Source organism: Terrapene carolina, unplaced genomic scaffold, assembly GCF_002925995.2.
Source record: "Terrapene carolina triunguis isolate 2854851 unplaced genomic scaffold, T_m_triunguis-2.0 Scaffold24, whole genome shotgun sequence".
In the NCBI taxonomy this organism is placed as follows: domain Eukaryota; kingdom Metazoa; phylum Chordata; order Testudines; family Emydidae; genus Terrapene; species Terrapene triunguis.
Window position 1 is genome coordinate 3,979,499 of NW_020664375.1, and position 27,734 is coordinate 4,007,232.

Here is a 27,734-nt window from a genome sequence, read left to right on the forward strand (position 1 = left end):
ATACTTCTATAGTTTCTGTTCCAAAGGATATACTTCATATGTTTTCATAATTTTTACAGCTCTGGTAGGAGAAGAAGAGGACCTTTCAAAACAATCAAGTTTGGGACCAACATTGATCTGTCGGATGACAAAAAGTGAGTCTCCCTGCAATTTGTCAGTTTTTATAGTTATAAACAAAGTTGAGCCAACATGCCCACCTTTATTATTTATCTAGAGAGTTTCTTATTTTATTTCCTCACATCTAGGTTCCTGTAGCTTATTTTACTTTTTTTTTTTATTATTTAATAAAACTATGCATACTTTATCCCTATCATTTTCTGATATGTATTTGGATTTGGCTCCCAGTTAATCTTAGAGTTGCTTATCTTATCATTGGCTACGTAACAGTTGCTTCAGCAGTTTAAAAGAAATATGTGTTTTTCTGATAACACAGCCGCAGCACCATATTGCCATATAGGAAACACATATCTTTGCAAAATGTTAGAATTCCCAACCCCTAAATTAATTGAAGCCAAATGCTTATACAGTTAAATTCTTGGTGTTTTGAGGCAGGTAGATGCCAGTTGCAAAAGTTCTATAATAAACAGAAACAAATTCATGATGTGAGACTGAAAGTGTTTTTAAAGGCTGAGCTGCATATTTTTCCTAGAGAGAGCTTGAAGGAAAGTTAGGATTTTATCATAAGGCCTCTAGGCTTCTCAGTATACTTTCCTTAGTTACAACTCGCAATCACAGTAGCATAATTGAAAGGAAAACAAACTTTAGAAGACAAACAGTGTATATAGCACCAGAATACACCCTTCCTATACAAAACATCCCTTTACATATCTCCTAGTCTGTGTCATTCTGTGTATATAAGTAAATTTCCATCTTTTGTTCTCTCATCTTGTTTGTTCCCAAGGATTTCACACAGTATGCATTAAGACTTTAAAAATGCACTTCCAAAAGACTTCATCTTCTCTCCTAACTCTCCTTTCTTAGCAAAGAGTTCTGATGGGAGCCTTGTATTTTAAGAGACTATGCATTTCAAGAGAAAATAATGTAGTTTGCTTCCATTGTCTTTTAGTATAATGCTGATTGGTACTAAGCTAGTGACCCTAGAGAGAGAGACTAGTATTCACTGGGAAAGGGGACTGGGACTGAAATGAAAGTCTTGAGAATTGGAGACTGGGGGCTTGTCTCCACTTACCAGGGAATCGACATGTCGCAATCGATCCACTGGGGGGTCAATTTAGCGGGTCAAGTGAAGACCCGCTAAATCGACCACCGATCGCTGGTCTCCAGTACTCCACCGGAACGAGATGCATAAGGTAAGTCAATGGGAGAGTTTCTCCCATCGACACAGCATGGTATAGACACCGAAATAAGTCGCCCTAACGTACGCTGACTCCAGCTACGTTATTCACGAGTTGCGTAACTTAGATCAACTTAGCCCCGTAGTGTAGACCTGCCCTGGGACTGGGACAAGGAACCAGGGGTATAGAAGAGGCAGGACTGAGACAGTGCAGGATGGAGGGAACAGATTAGGAGTAGTCAAATTTTGGGGAAATGAGCAAAAGATTCTGTGTGCACCAAAGCATACTCCTCTCCAGAGCCTGGAATAGAACCCGAGATCCCTGAGTCTCACCATTCCTCTGCTGCCAGCAAATACCTGTGAAACCCATTGGCAAAGTGTCTCATCCCCCAACAGAAGATAACAACATACTGTTGCCCACCAGTTAACTCGGTTAGGCCAAGTGGCAGAGGTCTGTATAGTGGATCTAAAAGTTCCAACCCTACTGATTAACCACTGAGTGTCAGTACAATGCCACATGATGGATTTTTTTTTTTGGTGTGCTTTTTTAAAAACCTAGAAAACTACATGCACAAAACATATTAAAAGAACATCATTTAGATTGCAGGGTCATGCACTCATAAGTTAGGAAACATAGTCCCCTTGTGCATATGTGCAAAGACTGTATATCATGATCACATACTGTTATTTCCACAGGACTCTGTCTAATTTGACATTTCCTAACTTCTGAGTGCTTGATTTTGCAACCTTAATATTTTTTAAACATAGGTTTGTGTGTGATGTATCCACCCTTCATGCCCATCATCGTATCCTCCCATTTTTTCTCATAAGCTTAATGTTCTCCACTTGGGCTCTACTTTTGCATTCCTGTTCCAATCACCTATATGCTACCTTTTCTTCATTCCTCCCTCCCACTCCCACTGGAATTGCTTCTCTCCAGGAAATTCATCCTGATCCATAGCCTGCCTCCTCTTCTTCGAGTGATTGCTAATGTGTATTTCACAATAGGTATGTGTGCTTGCCACGTGCACCAGTGCCGGAAGTTTTTCCCCTAGCAGTACCCGTAGACGAGTGCCCCAGCGACCCCTGGAGAGGTGCCTCCATGGCGCGGTTTAAGGGGCGCTGCGCGCTCCCCCCACCCAAAGCCGCTAGTGAAGGTGCTTCGGAACTGCTCTGCTCCAGCTTCGCTGTGGCTCGTCCCCAAAACTGCTTGTTCGCTCAGTGTATGGTACCTGTAGTTAGTTTAGTTTAGCTAGAGCGGCCGGGCCAGGGTATGCCCCATGCCCCAGGTTGTAAGTTGTGCAACACTTGTAGGCAATCTATGCCACTGAGTGGTCCGCACGCGGACTGCCTATACTGTTTGGGGGAAACCCATCTCAGCGATCGCTGCAAGATTTGCAAGTCGTTTAAGCCTTGGACCAAGAGAGAAAGGAACATTAGGCTCCGGGCTATTTTGATGGAGTCGGCCCTGACCCCGGCTCCGGCATGCTGCTCCAAGTCGGCACCGGGCACCGAGATGTCGGTGCGCGGCAACCCTTCGGCGCCATCGACTAGTTGGCACCACTCTCCTCCTTCGCCGCAGCACTGGAGTAAACCCGGGACAGAGGCTAGACCCATGTCAGGCAGTCCTCGATCCCCACTGGCTTCTAGGCCTCCGACTCAAATCGAGCGGAGTAGCCTCTTCGGATGTCTGGATGCCCTCCGCACCGGAGGCCCTGAAGGTGGCCCGGAACATTATGTCCATGCCGGTACCAGGAGCACCACCGATGTCAGCCCTGCGCTCCAAAGGCAAGCCACCGCTGGGATCTCCGCAGTCGCCCCGGCTCGGTACCAGTCTCGGTCAAGGGAACGTTCCTGACGCCGTTCGCCACCCAGCGACTGTTCAGGGCAAAGTCCACGTGGATCGCCCTTCACGCCCACGGGCTGTCTGGGTCGGTTCCATCTGACCGAGACTCTCAGCACTGCCGCGCCTCAAGGACCAAACACCGACGGGACCGAGGCAGATGTTGCCAAAGGTCCTCGTCTCGGAGGGGCTGTCGCAGCCTGTCACAGCACGAACGTTGATGTCATTCCCGTTCGGCATCCCGCTCCAGGACCATGCCACGGCACCGCCTCTGCAGCACCAGACGTCAATCGCTGGCATCTCGCCATCACGGGTCCACCCGCTGGAGCCGATCGCGGAGCAGCTGTTACCGACAGTACTGGTCCTCCACGTCGGGATCGCGGTCCCGTGGTTGGCATTGCTCCCGGCGCTGCCGCTCCTTCCGGTCCAGAGACAGCGGCAGGTTGTATGTCAGCCCGGCCTCCCTTCGTAGTCGTCCATCAATGGGCCAGGCCAGCCAAGCCAAACAGCCGGCTCCGCCGGTGCCACAGCAGGTGTTGTGGCACCAGGCACCGTGGCTGGCTCAATGATACCAGTGGGCACCGTGGCCCCTGACGCAGCCCCCGGTGGGGGCTCGCTTGGTGGCCGGAGCCTCAGAAGGACCTTCAGCCTCCCTTTCCAGATCTCCGAGGAACGAGTCGGTGGGACGTACATCCTTGGCACCGTGCCCGGAGACCGACCAGGTGGTGGACCCTCCGGTGCTGGTGGACACCCAAAGTACTGCGCCGGCCTCCTCACCCTCCCCGGATGAGGCGATTATGGCCCCTCCTCCCTCCATCCCGCAGGAGGACTTTAGGGCCCACCAAGAACTCTTGAAAAGGATGGCATCAAGCTTCCATCTCCAAGCAGAGGAGATGGAGGAGCCCTCGGACTCCCTGTTTAATGTATTGTCCTCCTTGGCACCGGGCAGGGTGGTTTTGCCTCTCCATGAAGGGGTGGTGAAAATTTCAAATGCCCTGTGGCAAACCCCAGCCTCGTTGGCCCCCATCTCTAAGAGAGCAGAACGCAAGTATTTTGTACCTGCCACGGGGCATGAATACTTATACACCCACCCTGCTCCTGACTCTCTGGTGGTCGAGTCGGTCAACCACAGGGAATGGCAGGGCCAACCAGCCCCTACCCCGAAAAATAAAGATTCATGGAGGCTGGACTCATTTGGAAGAAAAATGTATTCATTCTCGAGCTTCCAGTTACGGGTGGCGAACCACCAGGCTCTCCTGGGCCGGTATGAGTTCAATCTATGGGGCTCCCTGCCCAAGTTCGAGGATTCCCTCCAGGAGCGTGACAGGAAGGAATTCAAAGCGCTGGTGGAGAGGGCACAGCGGCTGCCAGGGCAACCCTGCAGGCAGCTTTGGATGCAGCGGACACGGCCGTGTGGTCCATGGCCTCAGCGGTGTCCATGAGAAGGGCGTCATGGCTCCTGCTCTCGGGGCTGTCCAGCGAGGCGCAGACCTCCCTGCAGGACCTCCCGTTTGACGGCAAAGCTCTGTTTGCGGAACAAACGGATACAAAACTACATGGCCTGAAAGACTCCTGCACGAGTCTCCAGACTCTGGGTCTCTATGTTCCGGCTCCGGCTAAACCTTAGTTCAAGCTGCAGCAGACTCCTGCTCAGGCCAGCCAGTCAAAATACGAGACCGCTTATAAGAAATCGCGGGACTGTAAGAGGCGCCCACAGAGGCATTCTCGGCCTGCCTCCCAGCCTGGGTCCTGCAAGGGCAAGCAAGCGGGGAAAAGGCGGTTTTGATGGGACGCCTGAGGGCGCCCTGCCAGTTCTCAAAAGGGATCCACCCCCAATAAAGCTTCCCTTCTCCATTCGGTTGTGTGTCCTCCGGGAGTGGTTGCGGCTGATCTCGGACTGATGGGTCCTCAAACCATCTCCCGGCTCAAACAGGAGGTGGGGCGGCTCCTGGTCTTAGGAGTGGTGGAAGCGGTACCAGCGGAGTTTTAAGGCAAGTGGCCTGTTGGTAAACAACACCAGGTCCACGTTAGTTCCAGTACAACGCATAGAGTTTATTGGGGCAGTCCTGCACTCCTCTTTGGCCAGAGCCTCCCTCCCACCGGACAGGTTCGAGACCCTGAAGGGGCTCATTGACACGGTCACAAGGTTTCCGGTGACAACAGTCAGAGCGTGCCTCCAGCTCTTGGGTCACATGTCGGCGTGCACGTATGTGGTCCGTCACGCCAGACTCAGGATGAGCCCCTCCATCTCTGGTTGGCCTTGGAGTTCTCCCTGGCCAGGGACAGGATGGACAAAGTCCTCACGGTACCCGAGCCAGTGATCATCTCTCTACGGTGGTGGTCCTCCCCGAGAAACATGCTCCAAGGGGTCCCGTTCAGGGGCAGGGCCCCATCACTGGAACTGGTGTCCGACGCGTCAGACCTGGGATGGGGGTCCATGTTGGGAACGTTCAGACCCAAGGTCTGTGGTTGGCTCAGGATCTGACCCTCCACATAAACGTCAAGGAACTCAGAGCGGTATGGTTGGCGTGCGTGGCGTGCACACTTGGAGGGCTGGGTGGTCAGGGTCCTCACGGCCTGGATGTTCTACATCAACAGGCAAGGCGGGGCCCGATCCTCTGCCGCAAAGCCCTCAGACTGTGGGACTTTTGTACAGCCCACGACATCTGCCTACAGACCTTCCATCTGCCGGGCGCCTGGAACGCGCGGGCAGATCGCTTGAGCAGGGACTTCTCCTCTCAGCATGAGTGGTCTCTCCACCCAGAGGTGGCACACAGACTTTTCCAAGTGTGGGGAACTCCCCAGGTGGACCTGTTCGCGACTTGGCGGATCCGTCGCTGCCCCCGGTTCTGCTCCGCGGGGGCTGGGACGGGGCGCTATCTCCGATGCCTTCCTCCTGTCCTGGTTAAGCCAGTTTCTCTATGCCTTTCCCCTGTTCCCGCTGATCAGCAAGGTCCTGAAAAAGATAGACTGACAAGGCCCGGGTCCTTCTGATTGCCCCGGCATGGCCCAGGCAGCATTGGTACGGGACCCTTAAGGGCCGTCCCGTCTGGACTTGCTCTCTGAGGACAGGGCTGCCTCCTCCACCCCAACTTAGCGGCACTCCACCTCACGGCGCGGCTGCTCAATGGTTAGATAGGGAGGAAAGGACATGCTTGGAAGGGGTTCAGCATGTCCTAGAAAGCAGGTGGCCCTCCACGCGCTGAGCCTACTTGGAAAAGTGGTCTAGGTTTTCCAGATGGGCGGACGAGAAGGGCATTTCCCCAGTGGCCACTCCGATCCAGCATATTCTGGACTACTTCCTTCACCTTAGAGCCCAGGGCCTGGCGCCCTCGTCAGTCAAGGTGCAGCTGGCGGCCATATCGGCCTTCCATCCGCCGGTGCAAGGCCACATGGTATTCTCCCATGCTATGACTGGCCAATTCCTTAAGGGGTTGGATCGCCTCTTCCTGTCTTGCAGCGGGACCTAAACCTGGTGTTGGCCCATCTCATGGAGCCCCCATTTGAGCCACTAGCCACATGTTCCTGGTCAAACCTCCCTGGTTTGCGATCACGTCGGCTAGGCAGGTCTCGGAACTCAGGGCCCTGACCTCCGAGCCCCTGTACACGGTGTTTCATAAAGATAAGGTCCAGCTCCTCCCACACCCTTCGTTCCGCTCAAAGGTGGTCTCCGCCTATCACATGGGTCAGGACATTTTTCTGCTGGTTCTCTGCCCCAAGCCCCATGCGTCCAGTGTGAAGCGCTGCCTCCAGACCCTGGATGTGAGACGGGCTCTGGCTTTCTACCTGGAGCGGACTAAGCGATTCAGAAAGTCCTCGCAACTGTTCATCACCTCGGCCGAGCGCATAAAAGGTTGGCCGATCTCCACTCAGCCGATCTCCAACTGGATCACCTTGTGCATCTGTACCTGTTATGACCTGGCAGGAATACCGCCAATTGTGAAGGCGCACTCGACTCAGGTGCAGGCCTTGTTGGCTGCCTTTTTGGCCCATGTCCCCATTCAGGACATTTGTAGGGCTGCCACGTGGTCTTCAGTTCACTCGTTCACCTCGCAGACCAGGGAGGATGCCGGGTTCGGAAGGGCCGTTCTCCGTCCCGAGAGTTTGTGAACTCCTTCCCACCTCGAACAGATATAGCTTGGAATCACCTACTGTGGAATACACATGAACAATCACTCGAAGAAGAAAAGACAGTTACCTTTTCCATAACTGGTGCTCTTCGAGATGTGTTGCTCATGTCTGTTCCACATCCCGCCCTCCTTCCCCTCTGTCGGAGTTGTCTGGCAAGAAGGAACTGAGGGTGGGGGGAGTGCGCAGCGCCCCTTATACCACATCATGGAGGTGCCACTCCAGGGGTTGCTGGGGCGCTCCCCTACGGGTACTGCTGGGGGAAAAACTTCCGGCACCGGTGCACCTATTGTGGAATAGACATGAGCAACACATGTCGAAGAAAACCCGTTACGGAAAAGGTAACTGTCTTTTTCACCACCACAGCCATCCTTATCTCATTAGTAAACAAATTCTTGCGGTAATCAGAGCAGGAGGGAAGAATAAGGATGGAATTCCACTTTTATATATTGATGTTGACTGGTGGGAATTCGTAGTGGGATTTTTTTTTTAATTGGGGATTGTTTGCAGTTTAATGCATAGAGGTTTTACGTGATGTGTGTTCTGAAATTTCAAGTTTAAAGAATAGCAGGAATTTTTGTGACATTTCCAAACTTAAAGTTAGGGATCTATGGACTCTGAGACCTAAGTTTTCAGAAGTACGTGCACTCAATTGCACATCTAATATGTATGCACTTACCACAGTTACATGCACAATCAGTGTAAGCTAGGTGTATAATTCTGAAATGTAATTTTCTGAAAACTTAGGCCAGAATGGACAGTTCTACGGTTAAGACTTGGATTTCAATTTAACATTAGCATTAAATTGACATATGAATTGGTATAATTCTAGACTGAGACATTAAATTGTGTATGAAATTTCATGTTGTTCAAGAAACATGAAAACGCACAGTAACAGTTTCTATTCCTGTAACCTATATGTTAACAGTTTTATAAAATGCTGTTAATATAATTCCCAAAGTATCCCATGAACTTTAGGGATTCACAGTTGTTGATTTGCTGTTTTACTGCAGGTGGAAGTTGCAGCTCCATGAACTGACAAAACTTCCTGCTTTTGTACGTGTGGTGTCAGCAGGAAATCTTCTAAGCCATGTTGGTCATACAGTCCTGGGAATGAACACAGTCCAGTTGTACATGAAGGTTCCAGGGAGTAGGACACCAGGTAAGTACAGATACTTTCCATGGAAAAAATCAAGCAATAAAGTCAAGAAGGCATTAACCTGGTCACATTGTAGATCCTGTATAGTTTATGATGTGCATAAATATAACAAAAGAGTATATTAGAATATCAGTTTAACAAGAAATTAGAAAATGCTTCATGCTGCATATGCAAAGTGACAGTTACAAGAGAAAGTAACATTAACATCTGAAATTTCCTAACTTTTAAGTGCATTTATTTTCACAACCTTAAATGTTCATTATTGCTAACCTTTTGCCTTTAATTGCCTGTTTCTTTAAGAAAAATTAGACATGATTGACTTACTTCGTTTGCACATCTTGCAAGCTTCTGTAAGCTTTTCCAGCAGAGCTTGTAAGTTCCTAGAACGGCAGTTTATAATTAAACCTTTAAGAGCTAAACCTTGTTTAATTTAAACGCTTGTCACCTGAAGGTAAAACATATCCTTCAGTGATAGATAGTTTTGTGATTAAGACATTGAACTAGGATTTAGGAGATCTTAGTTCAGTTCCTGGCTCTGCCTTTGGCTTCATATGTGACCTTCTGCAAGTCCCTTAGTGTATCTGTGCCTCAGTTTCCCATCAGTAAAATGGAGGTAATACTACTTTAGTCTGTTTTGTCTATATAGATTGAAAGCTCTTTGGGGCAGGGATTATTTCTTACTATGTACCTAAAACAGTGGGGCCCCAATCTTGCTTTGGGCTTCCAGGTGCCCCCAAAATAAATATAATAATTGTGTTTGACTGAAGCTTAGGTCTAGCAGAGCTGTTAAGATCTACAGGAGGGGAACCACAAAGCATTATGCACATCAAAGATTAGAGAAATTGATAACTTTTAGTCATCCATAAATCAATCAAAGCAAAACTGTGTTGTCACTAATACATATCCTAAGCAACCGTGTTTTAATTGTGTATTTTAGAAAAAAATGGATAGACACTCAAATGCTGTGGTGCTAGGCATTATGTACATATATAATTAAGCTGTAATATAATTTACCTTAATAATAATTAGTGCTTACATAGTACTTTACGTGTTCACAGTGCTGTCAAAACAAAAGTATCATCACTGTGAAAATAACAATTTTTCTCATGAATTTCAGGTCACCAAGAAAATAACAACTTCTGTTCGGTAAACATAAATATTGGTCCAGGTGACTGTGAATGGTTTGTTGTTCCTGAAAGCTATTGGGGTGTCCTGAATGACTTCTGTGAAAAGTAAGTTTCATGTGCTGTCCTCAGATGTTTTGAGGGCTTCTGTATGTATACCTGTCAGATGCAGAAACACCTCACGCATGCTGTTAATGGGGAGGTGAAGGTAATATTTTATAGCTTCTGATGAATTAGAAAAGTCTGTTAAAGTATAAAGGAAAAAACTAGATCTTATTTAGCATTTTAATCAAATAGATGACAATATGCAAAAAACAGCCAACTTTGATTATCTCAGTTGCCTCAGAATAGTTTGCCCCCGACAATCAGCACTTAACTTAGATTTATATCAGGACTTTTAAAAAGAAAAAATAAAGATGGTGGGGGAGGGAGCATAGATTACATCGGCGGTTTGTAATGGATATGGAGACTTTGACATGCAAGTCCAAGGTTCAAATTCAGACCATATCAGGAGGGCTCAAAAGTTATTACTCCCAGATGGCTGTAGTGGCCCCAGATGTATTTTAAGACCTCAATCCAATTTCCACCTTACAAAACCCTTCATATAATAATTGCCACCACTCTCTTGGATTTTTTCTTATGTACATGAATACTAACTAGCACTCTTACTCAAATGGTGGTCTTTCCATATCCGTTTTAAGGTACGTTAGAAGGATGACAGGGAAATATTTATTGCTCCCATACATGATTAATCTGCTCTGTTACTCAAGTGTATTTTGTGTACATGCAAGTGTTTTTGCAGTTTGGTTTTTTTTAATGGCCATAGTGTCTCACAGTCAGCAATGAAAATAAATCCATGTTGTGTTGATTCTGCAGATTAGCAAACTTTTAAACTACATTTGGGTTTTCTTATGTGTTCATTATTTGATTGTATGATAGTGATACATTCTTTTCAAAGACCGCACAAAACTGAGCCACTATGACAACAACAGAAAAAAATGTCACCAACATGACAAACAGCTTGGAACTAGAGTCAGACCATTCTGAAACTGCTAGAGGAAATCAAAAGGTGGAAGGCGAAAAGTCGAAGTAGTTCAAAGAATTTGAGAGAGCCTGAATCACTGAAGATAATGCAGCGCAGGCCTGGGCCTTACCATCTCACAAATAATGTGGCGTCAGGCTTAAGAGCAGCCTGACAGGCCCAAGGGATCAAAGAGGACAGATAAAAGGGACATGCCCAGCTCAGATCAGCCCTTGCATTTAAAATATATGAAGAAAAAGTCTAAAGACAGCCTTCATGAACAGTTTCAAGTAAGATGTGGAAGAGGATAAAAAAAAAAGCAGTTAGTGATTGAATTATTGATGACTAATAGATCATATGTATTTATTCACTAGAAGAAATTTATATGAGCCAGAACTCTTCAGCTGATCTGACTGCAATTTATAATTAACAGTACAATTATTATATAGCAGTTAGCATATAGATTGTACTGTTGAATTGGTGGGTTGGATAATTAATTCAGTCACCATAGCAACTAATACCTTGGCCTCTTTACTGAAACTGATAAGAAGAGAGCTTAGTGGTGGTGGTCATGTTGAATATGTGTTCACTAGTCACTATGCCTTGTCTAATCTAGACTTCTTTCCTAAAATTTCCCACCGTTGCTACCATCCAATTGTGGTAGCCATATTGGAGTGCTAGAGTAGAAAAGGCAGCAGCAAGTACTGGCATTTTTTACACCATGTTGTGCAGACCTGCTCTGAGCGGGGATAGATGACATAGTGGTTAAAATGCTAGTAGTCATTCTACACTAATATTATGTTGATTGCGACTACCAATGGGGTTGTATTAGTGATAGCAATACTGGGAAATGTTAAGAAAAAATAGTGTAGCCAAAACCCTGGACAATAAATGGAGGCCATCTGCTCATTTCGCACGTGCAGCCAAATTGCTACATACAGATTCAGGACATAATGACCCTACACTGGATTCAAATCAGCCACTTGGAGAAGAAAACATTGGGGTTGGTTTTTTTTATTTTTTACCGTTTCCTGAGTCATTAATCACTAGTTGGAAGTATTTGTACTAGTGATCACTGTATGCAAGTATTTTGATTAACTTAACTTTATCTTGTTAGTAGGCATAGACCCTTAATTTATCTATTGATAAATGTGGAAGACTGTTTGGTTTTTTTCCCTATTGTTTCAGAAATAATATGAATTTCTTAATGGGCTCTTGGTGGCCTAACCTGGAAGACTTGTATGAAGCCAATGTCCCAGTTTATAGGTTTATTCAGAGACCTGGGGATTTGGTGTGGATAAATGCTGGCACTGTTCACTGGGTTCAGGCTATTGGCTGGTGCAACAACATTGCTTGGAATGTTGGCCCTCTTACAGGTATGGTGAAATAATATGTATGGTGACATAGATAATTTGTTCATATTGTACCACATGCATCCCAACTCTTGGGCTTTTTGTATTAAGTGACCATATTTTGCTAGATAAAAATTGCATAGTCTCTTGAAACTGTTTCAGCACAAACTGTATAATGTTAAAACCTGAAATTTTTTCCTCTGAAGGAAGGCTGAAAACACAAGCACCACAGTCCTTTCACGATTTATTTAGACTAAGCCTCACCACAGTCACAACTATAAATTTTGGTGTAAAGACAAACAGAGAAAGGAAATGATTAGATGAACTCACTCTACCTTGCACTCCATTTCTCCTCTCATCCTATTCATACATCTAGGAAAGAGGTTGCAGGGGACTATCCATCCGGTTAGTTTTTTTAAGACCCATGAGCTCTCCTATTTTTAATAATTACAAGCTATTATAAACCAGTATAAAATTCTTGAGTTTTTAAAAAGCTCCAGGAATATTAGCTTTAAGTACAGACTTTCAGTTTAAAACCAATACAAACATTTGGCTAGATGTTTCAAACCTACAACTACAAGAGAATTATGTAAAGTCATTAGGGTTCAACCTGGTATAAGCAGAAAAATAGAAAGATAATCTTAGATAATGGGAGGAAACACTGCAGACAAAAGAGGACCAGTAGTTACCTCAAAAAATAGCGATTTTCTTAAATAGTAATGCACACGACAAACTTTATTTTGGTTTAGTGCTATAAGCAGTATCATTCCAAGATCATTTGAATTGACTGGCATTCCCTGAGCAGCAATATACGTTTTGCAACAAGACACTCCTTATATTGCTTAGCATAAATTTAACATGCCTAACATACCACAACAAACCTCTCTATATTGTGTAATCTGTCTAGAAATTGCATATTGTAAATATGACAGAATTATAATATAGAATTGGATGGAACAAAGGCAGCTGCAGAAACTAGCAAATTAGGTTTTTAATCCTAAAATATTTGTTTACTTTTGAAATAAAACCATTTTAAAAACCATTACTTTATTTTAAAACGCTTTTTCAAGTTGTTATTGTGGAATTGTGTATGCTCTAATTATTCTAAATATAAGGGACTATTGTGTAAAAATTTACTTTCAAAGCTGTAAAAATTGTAATGGCAACCACTGTAGCATACAGTATGTAGTTTTCTCCAATTTTACAAAATTCAGGTTTTGAGTATGACCAAGAGATCTTCCTATATCCTTTATTGGCTTATCTGAACGTTTCTGTAACTTTTTCTTATAGCCTGTCAATATAAATTGGCAGTGGAACGGTACGAGTGGAATAAACTGCAGAGCGTCAAGTCAATAGTGCCCATGATTCATCTTTCGTGGAACATGGCACGAAATATAAAGGTCTCAGATCCAAAGCTTTTTGAAATGATCAAGTAAGTGTATTTTAAAAAAATTTATATCCGTTTCCATTTTGACGGTTGACTGTTCTTATTTTGACCGTTGTTAAAACAGAATGAAACAAAGTCACATTTAATTTGAAAAGATTGTGAATTAGAACGCCACTTAAAAAACAAGGGTGATCTTTTTTATTTACAGAATAAATAATATCTTCCTAGTGAAATCCATTTTGTTAGATTGTGTTTAGCATTACATGAAATGAATGCTGTTTTGATGTGGTGAATTAGGTATTCAATGTAACTTTTAGGCCTAGATTTCCTGAGATTTTTATCGTAACTGTGAACTCCAAAGTTTTTTCAAAAATATTTTAGGTTTCAATCTTGCAACTTGTATGCAGACAGACCTCTGTTGACTCTGATGGGGCCCTTCACGAGCACAAGGGTCTGCCTATATATAACAACAAGTTGAAAGATTGGGCCTTCTGCTGTCAGTAAACTTCAGACTCAGGGTGAGCATGTTTAATTATTTTTAAAGTTAAACTAAATATTTTAATAGTAAATTTACTTGTTCATTTCCAGTACTCACATATAACTGATTTATATCCTGTCACCAAGAGTGGCAGGGGGAAAACACCTTGACAAGCAAGGAGGCAGGGTTTGGAAAGCCTCTTTTCCCCCCTCCTTTCATTTGAAGAGTTCTGCAGCTGATTAAATTGAGTAAATGAGCTGGTAACATTCTGGATTCAAAACTGAACATTTTCAAAAGTATGTTTCCCAGGTTCAAGTCACCTTTAACATATCTTTCAAGGCATACAATCCATACAAAAATAAATCATCTGGCATCACTTTCGCCCTCTGAAATCCTGAGAAAGCAGATGAGCATTCCAGCATATTCTACTCCTGAGGGAAATCTGCGCCAAGAAATTAAAAATTCTGTGCCAAAAAAGTAAAAATTCTGCACACAGTATTTTAAAATTCTGCAAATTTTATATGTCAATAAATAAATCCAGAGGCTCAGCATGGCAGTGGGGAGCATAGGCCATTGGCTGCACAGAGGTGGGAGATCGCCGCTACCACCACCACCCGGGACAGAGACTCGGTGGTGAGACTACTCCGGACCCGGACACAGCACAAGGGCTGGGCCTGCCCCAGAAATACCCCAGAGCCCTGTCCCTCCGCACCAAGTGCACCAGGTGTGGGTAGGCAGGCTCAGGGGCATAGCAGGATCCAAGTATGGAGAGCCTTAGTGTGGGGTGAGAGGGTTCTGTGTGTGGTCTTCTGGGTGCAGGTGGCTCAGTGGGGGGTCTGGGCGCAGGGGCAATGGGACTGCATTGGGGTCCAGTGAAGGTGGTTGGGGCTCAGCAGGGGTGGCCTGGGTGTGTGTGTGTGGGGGGGGGGGAAATCTGGTGCTGGGGGAGTGGGCCTGAGGTGAGGGTCCGGGTGCAGCTGGTTGGGACTCATAAGGTGGGGGTCTGGGTGCGGGGGGCTCATTGGGATGGTCCAAGCATGGGGGTGGGGCTTCTCGGGGTGGGAGTTCGAGTCCAGGTGACTTTGGGGGTGGTGGTCTCGGTGCAGGGGTGTGGCTCAGCAGGGGGGCTGGGTGTAGGGGGATTCCAGATGCAGTGGGTGAGGCTCGGCAGGGTGAGGTTTCAGGTGTGGGAGCCTCGGTGGGGGGTTCTGAGTGCTGGGGGTGAGGCTTGGCTGTGGTGTCTGGGCATGCGGGCATCCGGATGCACAGGGGTTGGGTGGACAGGGGAGCAGCCCCCCACACAGTCACCCCTCCCTCCACGACTGAGGGGTGATGGGGGCAGGAAGTAGGGGGAGGGTGCGGAGCTTCCTGTAGTGAAAGGAGGTTTATGGGGGTGGGTCTGCCCTGGCCATTCCTTGCAGGGGAAGAGGAAGTCCCATCCTGCCCAGCCCAGCTGGGACTAGCAGCTGAGCCCAGCGCAGGGTAAGAGCCACTGGCAGGGGTGTCCTCAGCACCGCCCCCTATGGTGATATACCTCTCCAATGGCTGCTCCAGGCACCCAAAATGACACACCTGTGCTGCTTGGAAGGGGCGCACGACCACTCTTGCGGCTTCCCTATCAGAAAGTCATTTTTCTGCAGCGAAGCAAAAAAATCTGCGGGGGACGTGAATTCTGTGCACGCGCAGTGGCACAGAATCCCCCCAGCAATAATATTCTGTAAGCCAACATATTTGTGATCTTTTGGGTCACTCCAGGCAAGGTAGAGGAGAATGAATTTCAGAGTAAATGACTCATCACAAAGAATGACCTGCAGCTCTCATCCTTTTAAGATGAGGGGGCTTATAAATCACCTTGAAGGTGACCTGTAAAAAATTGGGTTTAACCCTGCAAAGCAGAGAGAAAATTACACTGTCACACCCCTCTCCTTTAAGAATGTATTAAAAAGAAAATGGGGGGGGGGGGTTTGAGGGTATTTTCCTGATTCTTTTTTACGTTAGACATTTGTGTTCCGTCTAGGCTGGAACACACCCTGATGATTGGAGAACTAACAAAATGGTGACAACGCAAACACCAAGATTGGAAGTTGCGAGAGAAAGGGATTTTTAGTCAGACTGTTTAAGAGTCTAGGTTTTAGGGGGTTGTGAACATCTGTATAGCTTCAGTGACTAACTTTTGGGGTAAAGACGGCCTTTATTAAAAATTCAACATCCTTACCCTTTCAGTTAAGATGCTAGAGGTCACAGTAAGCATCCTTGGGAAGTCCGAGAGATTCTCTAGCAAACCCAGGAAAGACTAAACTATTGCTTTTTGTTTGACTAACAGCTTCTGGGAATCTAATTAGATGCCTAAATTGCAGATGTATACTACAAATGAAGAACCCTTTAATCAGATGGGCAGATAAAATATTTTGCCATACTTTGCAGTTGTTTTCCCCAGTCTACCCAATATTTCTTCTGTTTTACCTGGATTAAGCCATCACCCAGCCCACAATTTTTGCTAGACTCTGAGACAAGTGTTTGTTCATACTTATCAGGTTAGTTGAAATGGAGACAGAAAGGTGTGGTCAGCATACAGAACATACTGCAGTCCATGTCTCTCCTCTAGCCCTCATTTCGGCCCCATATATAGAGAGAATAGGGGTTCCAACTGGTACTCTCTGAAGACTCATGTGAGTGCCCTTGGGAGAGAAGAGCCATTGTCCAAAACTATCCACTGGACCTACTCATGGGGAAAGGGATGGGGCCGCCTGAGACTAGCTATGTCCACTCCTGCTAGCTTCTGTGCTATATTGCCAACACTTCATAGTCATTGGTTTCAAATATAGCTCATTGAATATCAGCATGAACAGTTGATCTTGATAAATAATCTCTTCCTAATTATGAATAAATGCAACAGATGCCAACTCTGTGCCAAATGCAGATTTGTATCCAAATTGACACACGTCAAGGAAATCCAAGGCATCTAGATAGTCTAAAACAGTTGCCTCTTCTGGGAGTTAAGTACCAAAATAGGTAGGAAACAGGGCAGAGGAGGAGTTTTTGCTAAAATAAAAGTGACTTGTGCTTCTCATTTGAAAAATAAGCAAAAATGTTCTGCAGTGACATATAGGCACTGGCATACATGGCAATGAGCACTATTTAAAACTAAATGTGAATAAGTATACCTGTAAATGTTTAGGGCGACTGTACAAGGGAAAGAATTAAAATGTATGCATTTGAAAGAAAGTTTGAACATCTTAAGACACCACAATAAGCATGCAACCCAGCATTGTTCTTTTAAATAGAAGCAAACAAAAAGTACTAGACGCTTATAAAAAAGCAGTGTTCAAAGATCTGAAGGTGGGGCTGGAATTGTTTGGGGAACCAAATAATAATATCCAAAATAAGTTAGATTGCTCTGAGAAAAGATACCCCTATCTCCCAAAAAACAAACAAAAGTATCCCCAGATGATAATAGCAGAAGTGTCTAAAGGGAATAAGAAAGGCATTTACAAATGTATCGGGCCAAAAGAAAAAGGAAATATAGAGAGAGTGGGGACACGTTAATGAATGAGTAGAGACACAGTAATTCTAAAATGATTGAAATACTCAATAGCTTTATAGGAGGAAAAAAAGTCATTTGGGATGAAATAAAGAAAATGGGGTTTGTGTAACTAGAAAGCAGTGAAGGGATTATAAAAGCATCAGTAGAAGGATACTTAGAAAATAATGAATATGCCCAAATCAGCAGATCCAGATGATACGTGTTGTGGTCAAAGACCCCCACGCAGTCATTTTAGTTCAAAGACTCAAGCCAGGATATTTACACCAGAGTAGACAGATTACTGAAGGATATATTTATAGAGAACAGCCCTGCAGCAAGGGGATGGACAAGATGCAAACCAAGCTTTGAAAACTTCACCAAATATATAAAGGTTCAGATGCAGACTTCACTGCCCTTCCTCACATAAGAAATCAGGCTGACATCTCCCTCACAGTGGGTTCACCCTATGTCTGTACTAGACTGTAAGGTCTACCCTTCTTTACCACAAACCTATCCCGTGCCCTAATAAAGTATACTAAGAGCAATGTTTCCCAAATTTTTGAAAGCTGAGCCTGCCTTCAGGAAAGTGAAATTAGTCGTGCCTCTCATCAGCCCCACTGTGTTGTTAATTTATACATCTTTCATCTACCTCCTCCCCTTAACAAGTCCTTCAGACATCACACACTTTGGGAAACACTGGTGTAGATCTTCATAATGATACTTACTTTTCTTTCTTACATGCTTTGATTAGCAATGAAATACTTTAAAATGTCAATATTGTTAACTATCATCATTGGCATCACAGTTTTTAGGCTCTCTAAAAGCTCAAGCAGATATCGCTGCAGCATCTGCTCTTGTTTTGAATGCTTTCTTCACAACTATAATAGCTAGAAAACTTTTTGACAGTGAAATCTTAGACTCTGAAGAACAATTGAGGGAAAGGCTTTTAGGCCTGCCCAAAGAACCCATCTAAATATTAGCATGGGAGCACAAAATATTGACAGCTTTTTTAATTTCTTTTTAATTCAGAGCATACTTCGTAAGCAGGTAGTGTATCAGACTTTTTTCCTAAATTATTAAACTAATAAATACTACTTTATTGTGCACTTTCAGTTACAAAAACAGTATAGCCAGCAAATAGAATAGACAGAAAATTAAAAGGTGTCTTTCCAGTCCTCAGATGTCTGATGCTGGACTAATCCCACCTGCTGCTTTCCTATCATTACCCCCAAACTGATAAAAATTTAATTGGCTAATCTCAAAGGGCTGATTGCAATGGCATGTTGAAGAGAGCTGGTCTGATTAGGGATTGCACATACCAACAGCCTGCATAGATTTAATGTATTTGATTTTCTGCAGCTAGCAAATTATGAACCCTGCCCCATATGACCCAGAAGTCTGCATTATTCTTAATGGCAATTCAGTTCAAGAACTAAATAGATTAAATAAACTGATACTCTTGTAGAATAAGTATATAATATGATGGCTCTTAATAAGCAAGTGTATAACTGAAATTCCACTTGCATTCTCTCAGAGGTACTCAGTTTAGATTTAAATATTGGTAAATGCCATCTGATGGGCTAAATGACAGTTGACCCATATTTTGGGTGACCAGACATCCTATTTTTAAAGGGATAGTCCCATATTTAAGCCCTCCTGCAGGTGTCCCAACTTTTTTATTTAAAATGGACACGTTGTCCCATATTTTCTGTCTCTCTCTCTCTGCTCACCAGCAGTGAGTGGGGGGTCCAGTGGCCGATGATGGGGTTGGGTGTGCAAGGCTGGTGGCGGGGCCAAGTTGCAACACGTGGGGCCCGTTGCTCCCCCTGCTGGTCCAAGCACTCAGCTTGCCAACAGCCTGGCTGGCAGGCTCCTTCCTTCCCCCACTGCCTCTGGCTGGACCGGGGCCCAGGACAGCCCAAGATCCTCCAGCCTGGGGTACTGGCCAGGAGGAGCCGAGCCCTGCACATTCCAAAGCCTCGCACAGTGCTGGCATGGGGAAGCCTTTGCAGTCCTCAGCTAAGCTCTGGAGTGGTGTGGGGAGAAGCAATTTCAAGCCTGTTCATGCCCCAACCCTGCAGGCTCCACAGCACCCCCCGGGCAGGGGCTTAGCACCTTCTTCACCCCCCACACCCTCACCCTGGGTCCTGCCCCCAGGGAGTGTGGGGCTGCTTCGTCCCCTAGGTCCCTCCCCTGCTGAGCCGCCTCTCTGGCCGGGTTTGGTGAAGCCCCTGCAATCAGGTTCCCTGGGCCCTGGTGCACAATGCATCCTTGGGGCTTAACCCCTTCCTGTCCATGCTGTAGCCTGGGGACAGGAGGCGGCTGGGTTATGTCCATGGCCAGCAGCAGCCTGGAGGTGTTAGCTGACTTTCAACTGTGCGGACATGAGGGACAAGCTGCGTCCAGCCACTGGGGAGCGGGAATTGGGGGGGTAGAAGAGATGAGCTCTGCAAAGACATGGGCCAGGTCATCACTCCCTCCCCCTTCTCTCCTGTGGCTAGAAGCAGCTCCCTTCCCTTCAACAGTGCCAAAAGGCGGCTGCTGGCCACATTCTGATGTGAACCCTGGCAGAAATCGGGTGAGGGAGCATGTGACCGTGTGTGCGCCCTCCTTTCCCCCCGCCAGTGTGTTGCCTCAGGAAGATGCATCGCCAGATACCAGGAGATATGTCTGTTTTTAAAATGTTTCATTAAAAAAATGTTATGGTTTTCATATAAATTAATTCCCTGATCTCCTGCAGCAAAACTTTTCCAGGTGGTTAGCTCTTGTCTTCTCTGACTTGATCATTCCTGCTTTTGTTTGACATAATCCCAGACCTTTTCTTTTCCATTGGATAAAGTTAAGTCACTTGATACTAAAAAATAATAATAATAATAATATTTGGTTTAAACTTTGTAACACTAATTTGAATGTTGTGCTATAGCAACTTTAGATTAAAATTTATAATGAAGTAAATTATGCTTTTTTAAAGTGGCACTACATTTAGGGTCTCATTTGAATTTTACTAAATTTCTATAGTCAAAAACAAAAATATTGAAAATTTAAGGACATGATCCTGCAAATACTTAAGATAGGTACACATAACATTAGCTTTACTTACATGAATAACTCCTTTCATTGACTTCAATGGGGGATTACTTGTGCTTGAAATTAAGCACATGTATAAGTGTGTCAGACATTAGGGGCTAAAATTGTATTTGTATTAAGCATTTCTTATAGTGGCATAAAACCTGTTGCTTCAAAACAAAATTATCTCAGTGTTAGCAATGAAAAGTTATTTAGACTTTAAATACATTATCAAAGTTATTGAAAACTTTTATATTCACAGGCCAAAAAATGTTTAGTTTTTTCAACTTTTGAAAGTTCAGTATGTGAGAAGGTGGTGTCAGTTGCTAATGTAGAATGGGCTTATTTGCAATTTTGACTTCGAGTTTGTGTTGCTCTTGAAGTACAATGCTAACAAGTCCCTGAATTTGGGTGTTGCGGGCGGGGGGGCAAACATAGATGAACATTTTAAGCATGAAACGTCAAAGTCTCAGTGTATAATCTAAAATTTTGCTAACATAAAGAAACAAGTATAAAACATACATTAGCATTTAAAGACTATAAAATGAAAAGAAAGTAAGGTGCTAGTACTGTGTTTGAACAATATTTTGGGGGGTGGGAAGGGGAAATAAAACTTTTTTCCACTTAGTTTTCCATCTAGCATTTTTACTTCCCCTTATGTTTTCCAGTGTCTGTAATGTACGTAACTCCCCTTTGGAGAGGAAAATCAGAGTACTGCTCAAATGCAAGGATATTTGAAAACTGAAAATTATTGTAAATGACATATAAATTTGAAATTTAAAAAAGTCAGGTGACCCATTTTGGCCCACTTATGAGAACACACTTGTAGTTCTCATAATATTGGAAAGCAAAACGATGTATTGCTTGACAGGATGAGCTAAAATTCATATCTGTTTTTTGTCATTTACATAAAAATAGTGCAAACAATTGTAAAGAGTCATTTGGGAGCACACTAAACTTTTCTTCCTTAATGCAGTAAGCGTACCAATGTCAAAATTTTCTTCCATTTTTAGATAATTTTTTTCTAGAGAAATCTACAGAAAAATATTTTCTAAAACTAGTGTGGGTATTTTTTTTTCCCTCCTGGTAGAAATTATAGATTAGAACTCAAGTTTCCACATTTTAGGCCACTGGAAGACAATTGTGTTGAAGTGATTTCCTTTTAGGATGTTAGTGTAAAATGATGCTTTGGGTCGGCAACATAATGCTTTGAGTTTCATATATGAAATGTAAGCTGTTTGTTTTAGCCCAGTAAGTCAACCAAACTTCTTGTTGATAATGTTAGATTAAAACAGTTGTATAACTACAGTACACTAAAAAGCACAGTATTTCACTGTTTAAGCAAGTTTCATTTGCTCAAATTAAAATGAAATATATGGACTGTTGTGGTGGAGGTTACGGTTGAATAAATCAACAGATAAAGTTTAGTTTTTGAACTAAATCCAGGGGAAATGTTTGTGTATAATAATTTACTTTTGATTTCTGTGATAGGTATTGCCTGTTGAGAACTCTCAAGCAGTGTCAGACATTGAGGGAAGCTCTAATTGCTGCAGGAAAAGAGATTGTGTGGCATGGGCGAACAAAGGAAGAGCCAGCTCATTACTGTAGCATTTGTGAGGTCAGTAGAAGTAAAAAACTTCGCAATTTTAAATTGATCTATTTTTGGGATGTCTTCCATTATTATTACTGCTGTTATTAATTTTGTATTTCTTTATTTGCATTACAGTAGCACCCACAGTCTGCTAGGTGCTGTAAATAGATATATTTACAGAGGAGGGATATATTTACGGAGGGATAGCTCAGTGGTTTGAGCATTGGCCTGCTAAACCCAGGGTTGTGAGTTCAATCCTTGAGGGGGCCACAGGGATCTGGGGCAAAATCAGTACTTGGTCCTGCTAGTGAAGGCAGGGGGCTGGACTCGATGACCTTTCAAGGTCGCTTCCAGTTCTAGGATATCTCCATTTTGGGGGGGGGGGGTTGTGAGTTCAATCCTTGAGGGAGCCATTTAGGGATCTGGGGCAAAAATCTGTCTGGGGATTGGTCCTGCTTTGAGCAGGGGCTTGGACTAGATGACCTCCTGAGGTCCCTTCCAACCCTGATATTCTATGATTCTATGATATGTAAGAAGACACAGTGCTATCTCCTAAGCCCTTACAATCTAATCTTTTAGATATGAGCTGTATTTTGCTAAACTCTCTTTAGCAATGGACATATTGTTAGTCATGCAATGTTTTTCCATTATCTGGGATTCTAAAAAAAGGTTCATCCCATCTGTACTGAATTTGATCCGCTGAGCTTCATTTTTAGAATTGTCTTGTGTTTCACTGGTCAGAAATAGCCCCAAAGAGAGAGAGAACTTTGGAGTGCACTCTTCACAGAACATGACTGTCCTGCTAGGTATTTTGATTCTCCCTAGTATTTAATACTGCATTATGTTTTTAAAGAACAGGATAGCAATTTTGCTTAAGACCAAATGAAAAGCATCATTTTAGCACTTCTGAAAATCAGGCACTTGTCCCAAGCTGAGAAGCCAAAAAAAGGGGTGCACTGAAAATTAGTAGGCACTTGAAAACATTGCCTTAATTTCTCTGTTTACCCATCTGCAAAATGGGTATAATGCTTACAGTATGTACCTTACAGGTGTAACCCTCAGATTATGAAACTTTCTTGGTAATATTCGCCTGCGCTTTCTTTAGTGCCTTCAGTCAAACATCTTAATCTAGTAGTAGTAGTAGTAGACATGAGTTGGAAGAGTGCCTACCTCTGTGACTGAACCCTGGAAGTGTGAATTTTTCTTGAGCTACTTTGTCTTTTTTCTATGTTCACGCACACACAGTCAGAATATAAATCCCAAACCAGCCACACCTTATTTTTTGTAACTTTCCAAAACCAGATGTCAACAGTGATTTGTTTCCTGTCACACAGGTGGAAGTCTTTAATCTGCTTTTTGTCACCAGTGAGAGCAATTCTCGAAAGACCTATGTTGTACATTGCCAAGACTGTGCACGAAAGATAAGCGGGAACCTGGAAAATTTTGTGGTGCTAGAACAGTACAAAATGGAGGACATGATGCAAGCCTATGACCAATTTACATTAGTAAGTTATAGTCAATGGGTGCAAAACTATCTTTGTAAAGCTGTTGTATGCTGTCTTGGTACTTATTTGTATATGAATACCTTGGATTTTCTGGTTCAAATGGATTTATAGAATTATATTTTCAGTTTTTACAGAAAAAATATTGAAGCGGCAGAAATGCATGGAAAAGTACAATAATTTACTATAGAGTACATAAATGAGTTTGCAGAGAAAAACGGGTGTTAAAATTCACAAGGATGAAGCTTAAAATTCTAATATAGAGGCTACCTGAAGATCACGTCTGGATCAGATGGAGACAGGGCCACCCATAACTGGGGGGGGGAGGTGGCAAAAGGGGCAGTTTGCCCTGGGACCCCCATTTGAGTGGGCCTCCAAAATCACCACAGGGCAACTGTGCCAAATTTGAGTGACAGGCATTGCGACCTGGCATATGGGGTCTCAGCGCCATTCAGGTTTGGCTCAGCCACCCCTTCATCATCATGGAGGAGCAGCTGGGCCAAATTTGAGTGAAAGGCATTGTGACATGGCACACAGGGTCACAGTACCACTCAAGTATGGTGCCCGCCATTGATTAGTGTTGGAGGCGACTCACCCATCCCAGCTGGGCTTGTATCCAGCCACCACTGGCATCATTGCACTGGGCCTAAGGCAACCTGCCAGGCTGAAAGTCTGGAGGTAGGAGTGAATTGAGGGGTCTGGGATACTGCTCCCACTGGCAGCCGGACTAGAGCTCTGGGAGAGGTGGAACCAGAAGTGGCTCACTGGCTGCATGCAGGTTAGAGTCCCACCGTTATCTCCACAGGGAAGGCAGTGACCCCACAGGCCTGGGCCCTTTCTTAAACCCACCCCATCCCATTGTGTTAAACTCTTCCATCTCCATGGTGAGTTTTTTTGGAATGGTGGAGTCCTCAGTTTAAAACTTTGCCCTGGGCCCCCAGAAATCTCTGTGCGCCCTGGGATTGTGAGGGGAGGAATAAAAGTAGTGAAGCTGAGAGACTAGCACCATGTTTAAGAGAAACTTGGACGTTATTTCTAGTAGGAAATCAAAAAACCTGGCTTTCTCTCTGCTTGGCAAGAGAATTCTCTCAAACAATTCTGTTTGGGGCCTCCTTTGCATCTGAGTTATAAAGCAAAAACCCTGCTGTCCATTACCTTTGCCTATTTGTAGGTTTGTTCTGTATGGTGTAGCCTGCTGGTTTGAACTGTGCTAACGCATGATTGTTCATTTGTTCCATATGGTTTTCAGTGTTGCAGGCAAGGTCAGATGTCTTGTCCATAATCAGAGTGAGAGTGGTGCTAAATTGATTCATGATGAACCTTGCATTCACAGGAAAGTAGACAGTGATTGGATAGAGTATTCCGAGATGTTGTATTGTAATTGAATATGGCAGTCCAGATATGACTGTGCCTTTTGATTAATTTCCAGCTGCAATTCAGTGTTGGTTTGGAGAAATGTTTTTTCTCTTTACTAGACTTCTGAGACCTGTAAGCTTTTAGCTAAGATATCATAATCTAAATATCCAGGGCATTCTTAGTGCAGGACCCTCTACTCTGGAATTTACTCCCTCTGTTGGTGTAACAGAACTCAAAGTTACTGGCTTTTAGTTCACATGTAAAAGACCCAAAAGCATTGTTTGTGAAGCACTCAGATACTGAAGTGATCGTTACAGAAAAGTCTATAAATATCTGTTCTCCCAGACTTCTTCTAAGATGAGCCGGAAGGCTTGTATAGGGAAAAGGTCTGTTGTCTAATTTTTAGCATGTTCATCTAGATAATTGTTGTGATGGATGATTTAAAATAATTGTACCTGTGCCTAGAGAGTGTTAATGTAAAATATTAATCAAATGCAAATTGTACTTGAATATGCAAAAACAAAAAAATCACAAATGTGGTCTTAGAAAAATCCTGAAATATAAAACCAATAATGTTAATTTGTCCCTTAAACTTTATACATGTTGTTTACATGAATCTTTACTGAATAATTGCATTTTGCCCATTATCGAAAAAGTAATTTATTTTTTCTTTCCAGGCTCCTCCATTGCCATCCTCCTCATCTTGACATTTTTCCATGGACATTAAATGAAAACGTTTCTGATATTCAGGAAGTGACCCAGTTCTGCACCACTGATTTTTTTTGTAGCTATCCTGTAAGGCTGCTGGCTTGAAAGCTGTGTCTATGCAACCTTCCAAGTGCGGAGTGTCAACCAACTGGACAGGAGAGAGCACTGCCTCCTATTCCAGAACTCAAAATAAATAAAGCTCGTCCAGCTGTACTTCAAAAAAAATAATAATAATTCCATGTTTTGTATATATCTGACAAAACTGGCACCATTATACAGACTACTGACTTGAAGACCACCTCTTTTGTATTTCTCTGTTTCTGGGCTGATGAATTATTTTCATCCATTTTTCCCCTTCAGAATTTCCCTTGGAAAAAGTACTAGCTTAGCTGGTCATTTCTTTGTAAGGTAGTTAGAAATTTTAAGTCTTTCTTTGGGCAACATTTTTTTTTTTTTTAATGTGAAAAGTTAGGTGATATAAATTTTTTACTGCTTTTATGTTTTTCTGTCTTGTTTTGAAACCATGACGGTTACACTTTTGGTTCCTAAAATAAAATTTAAAAAAATTAACAGCCAAGTCACAAAGATAAATGGGTTGCACATAGACTAAGGAATAAACTTCAGATTTGTGATTTTTGTTTCTAATCTTGATGTAAATTTACACTATTTATAAATACATATTTATTGCTTGAAAATATTTGTGAATGGAATGCTGTTATTTTTTCCAGATTACCTGCCATTGAAATTTTAAGGAGTGCTGTAATTTCAAACACTACTCCTATTACATTTTCTATATGTAAATAAAACTGCTTAGCATTGTACAGAAACTTTTATTAAAATTGTTTAATGTTTAAAGTTTTTCTATTGTTTGAGTTTTAAAAAAGATTTTATGTACAGTGCCTAGGTTTTGTTCATTTTTGGACTCTGATTATATATATTTTATATATACTCGTGTGTGTGTGTATATATATAATATATATAGAATCTGAATATAAATATATGTATAAAAATTTAGAGCCTAAATTTCTCTCATTTTAAGTTTTACAAATATGGTAGATTTGAGATGTCTACTGTAAAGTATTGCTTACAAAAGTATGATTATTTTTAAAGAAATATATGGTATGTATCCTGAAGACATAAAAAACCCTTCAGACTGGTTTATTGTTAAATTGCACTTTTTGCAATAACAGGCTAATAAATAGTTGCTGCCAAAATGTAGTATTAGAAAACAAATAGTGACTAACCTTAAAGGTCACAGAGAAGTAATGGGTTTGATAGGAAGGTTAGAATAATTTTAGAGGTTACATGACAATGTTAACCATGGGCTTTGGGGGATATGGTATATAGAATTCAACCAAATTGAAATTTGTATATTCCAATAGTTTCTGTTAACAAACTAAAATAAGACTTTGTCATCTTGGTGTCAGTTTTGACCCAAAAAGGACATTGTTTTGTAGTATTCTTTTGTATTTTCACATATTTTGTAATAGAAAATCACTGGTAAATTTTTGAAGCAGTAGGTTTATTTAGGGTAACTTTATAATATATGACTGTAACACTATTTGCAGTTTGAAATAATGATGGCATTTATTTTATTAAGTTGCTCATAATCTTTCTCAGCAGTTCCTTAACGCATTAAAACTAAATTTCAACATTTATAGTTTTCTTAGTGGATTAGAGTTGACTGATGCATAGAATTCTGCATCAAATGAACAGAATTTCTCACTGTTTCTAGCGCGTAACCCAGCTGATTGCATTGTTACCTTTTCCTGTACTCAATGTGAGATATTACAGACACAAAGCATGCAGATATATTAATTAGCTAATAATTTGGTAAATATTGAACAATGACTAAGAGCAATTGCCTCTTGTTTTTGTAGTTTAAAAAGAAAATAACCTCCTTTAATCAAGAATCAGTAGAGCTTAGTTAAGTGCTCTTGCTGCAGTTTAACTAGTTATAAATGATTTTCACACCACTTTTTAGCTGTTGTTAAACAAAAGGGTATAGAGATTAAAAGGAAGTATAAACTCTCATCCTCTTGCCAGCAAAATTATAAACTAGCTGTTAGGAAGCAAATATTTTCAATTCTTTAAAGCTAAATCTTTTGATAACCAATTCTGCAAATAACTTTTTAATTATGTATTTTATGCAGACATATTGTAATCTTGAAAAATCATGCTGCAGCTGAAAAGTCACTCCTT

The 27,734-nt window shown here is 42.9% G+C and overlaps 1 protein-coding gene across 8 annotated transcripts in view; it reads left to right on the forward strand.

Moving 5' to 3' along the window:
* Positions 1-26,350, forward strand: part of LOC112113708 (lysine-specific demethylase 6A) — a 289,994-nt gene extending 263,644 nt beyond the window's left edge. For all 8 annotated transcript variants that reach the window (XM_026650231.1, XM_026650232.1, XM_029911180.1 and 5 more), the window contains 8 exons: positions 60-134; positions 8,279-8,427; positions 9,542-9,656; positions 11,758-11,945; positions 13,212-13,353; positions 21,867-21,993; positions 23,301-23,471; positions 25,502-26,350. In XM_026650231.1, the coding sequence (XP_026506016.1) occupies positions 60-134; positions 8,279-8,427; positions 9,542-9,656; positions 11,758-11,945; positions 13,212-13,353; positions 21,867-21,993; positions 23,301-23,471; positions 25,502-25,531 (997 nt within the window). In that variant the 3' untranslated portion in view covers positions 25,532-26,350. The remainder of the gene's footprint in view (positions 1-59; positions 135-8,278; positions 8,428-9,541; positions 9,657-11,757; positions 11,946-13,211; positions 13,354-21,866; positions 21,994-23,300; positions 23,472-25,501) is intronic.
* The last annotated feature ends 1,384 nt before the right edge of the window (positions 26,351-27,734 follow it).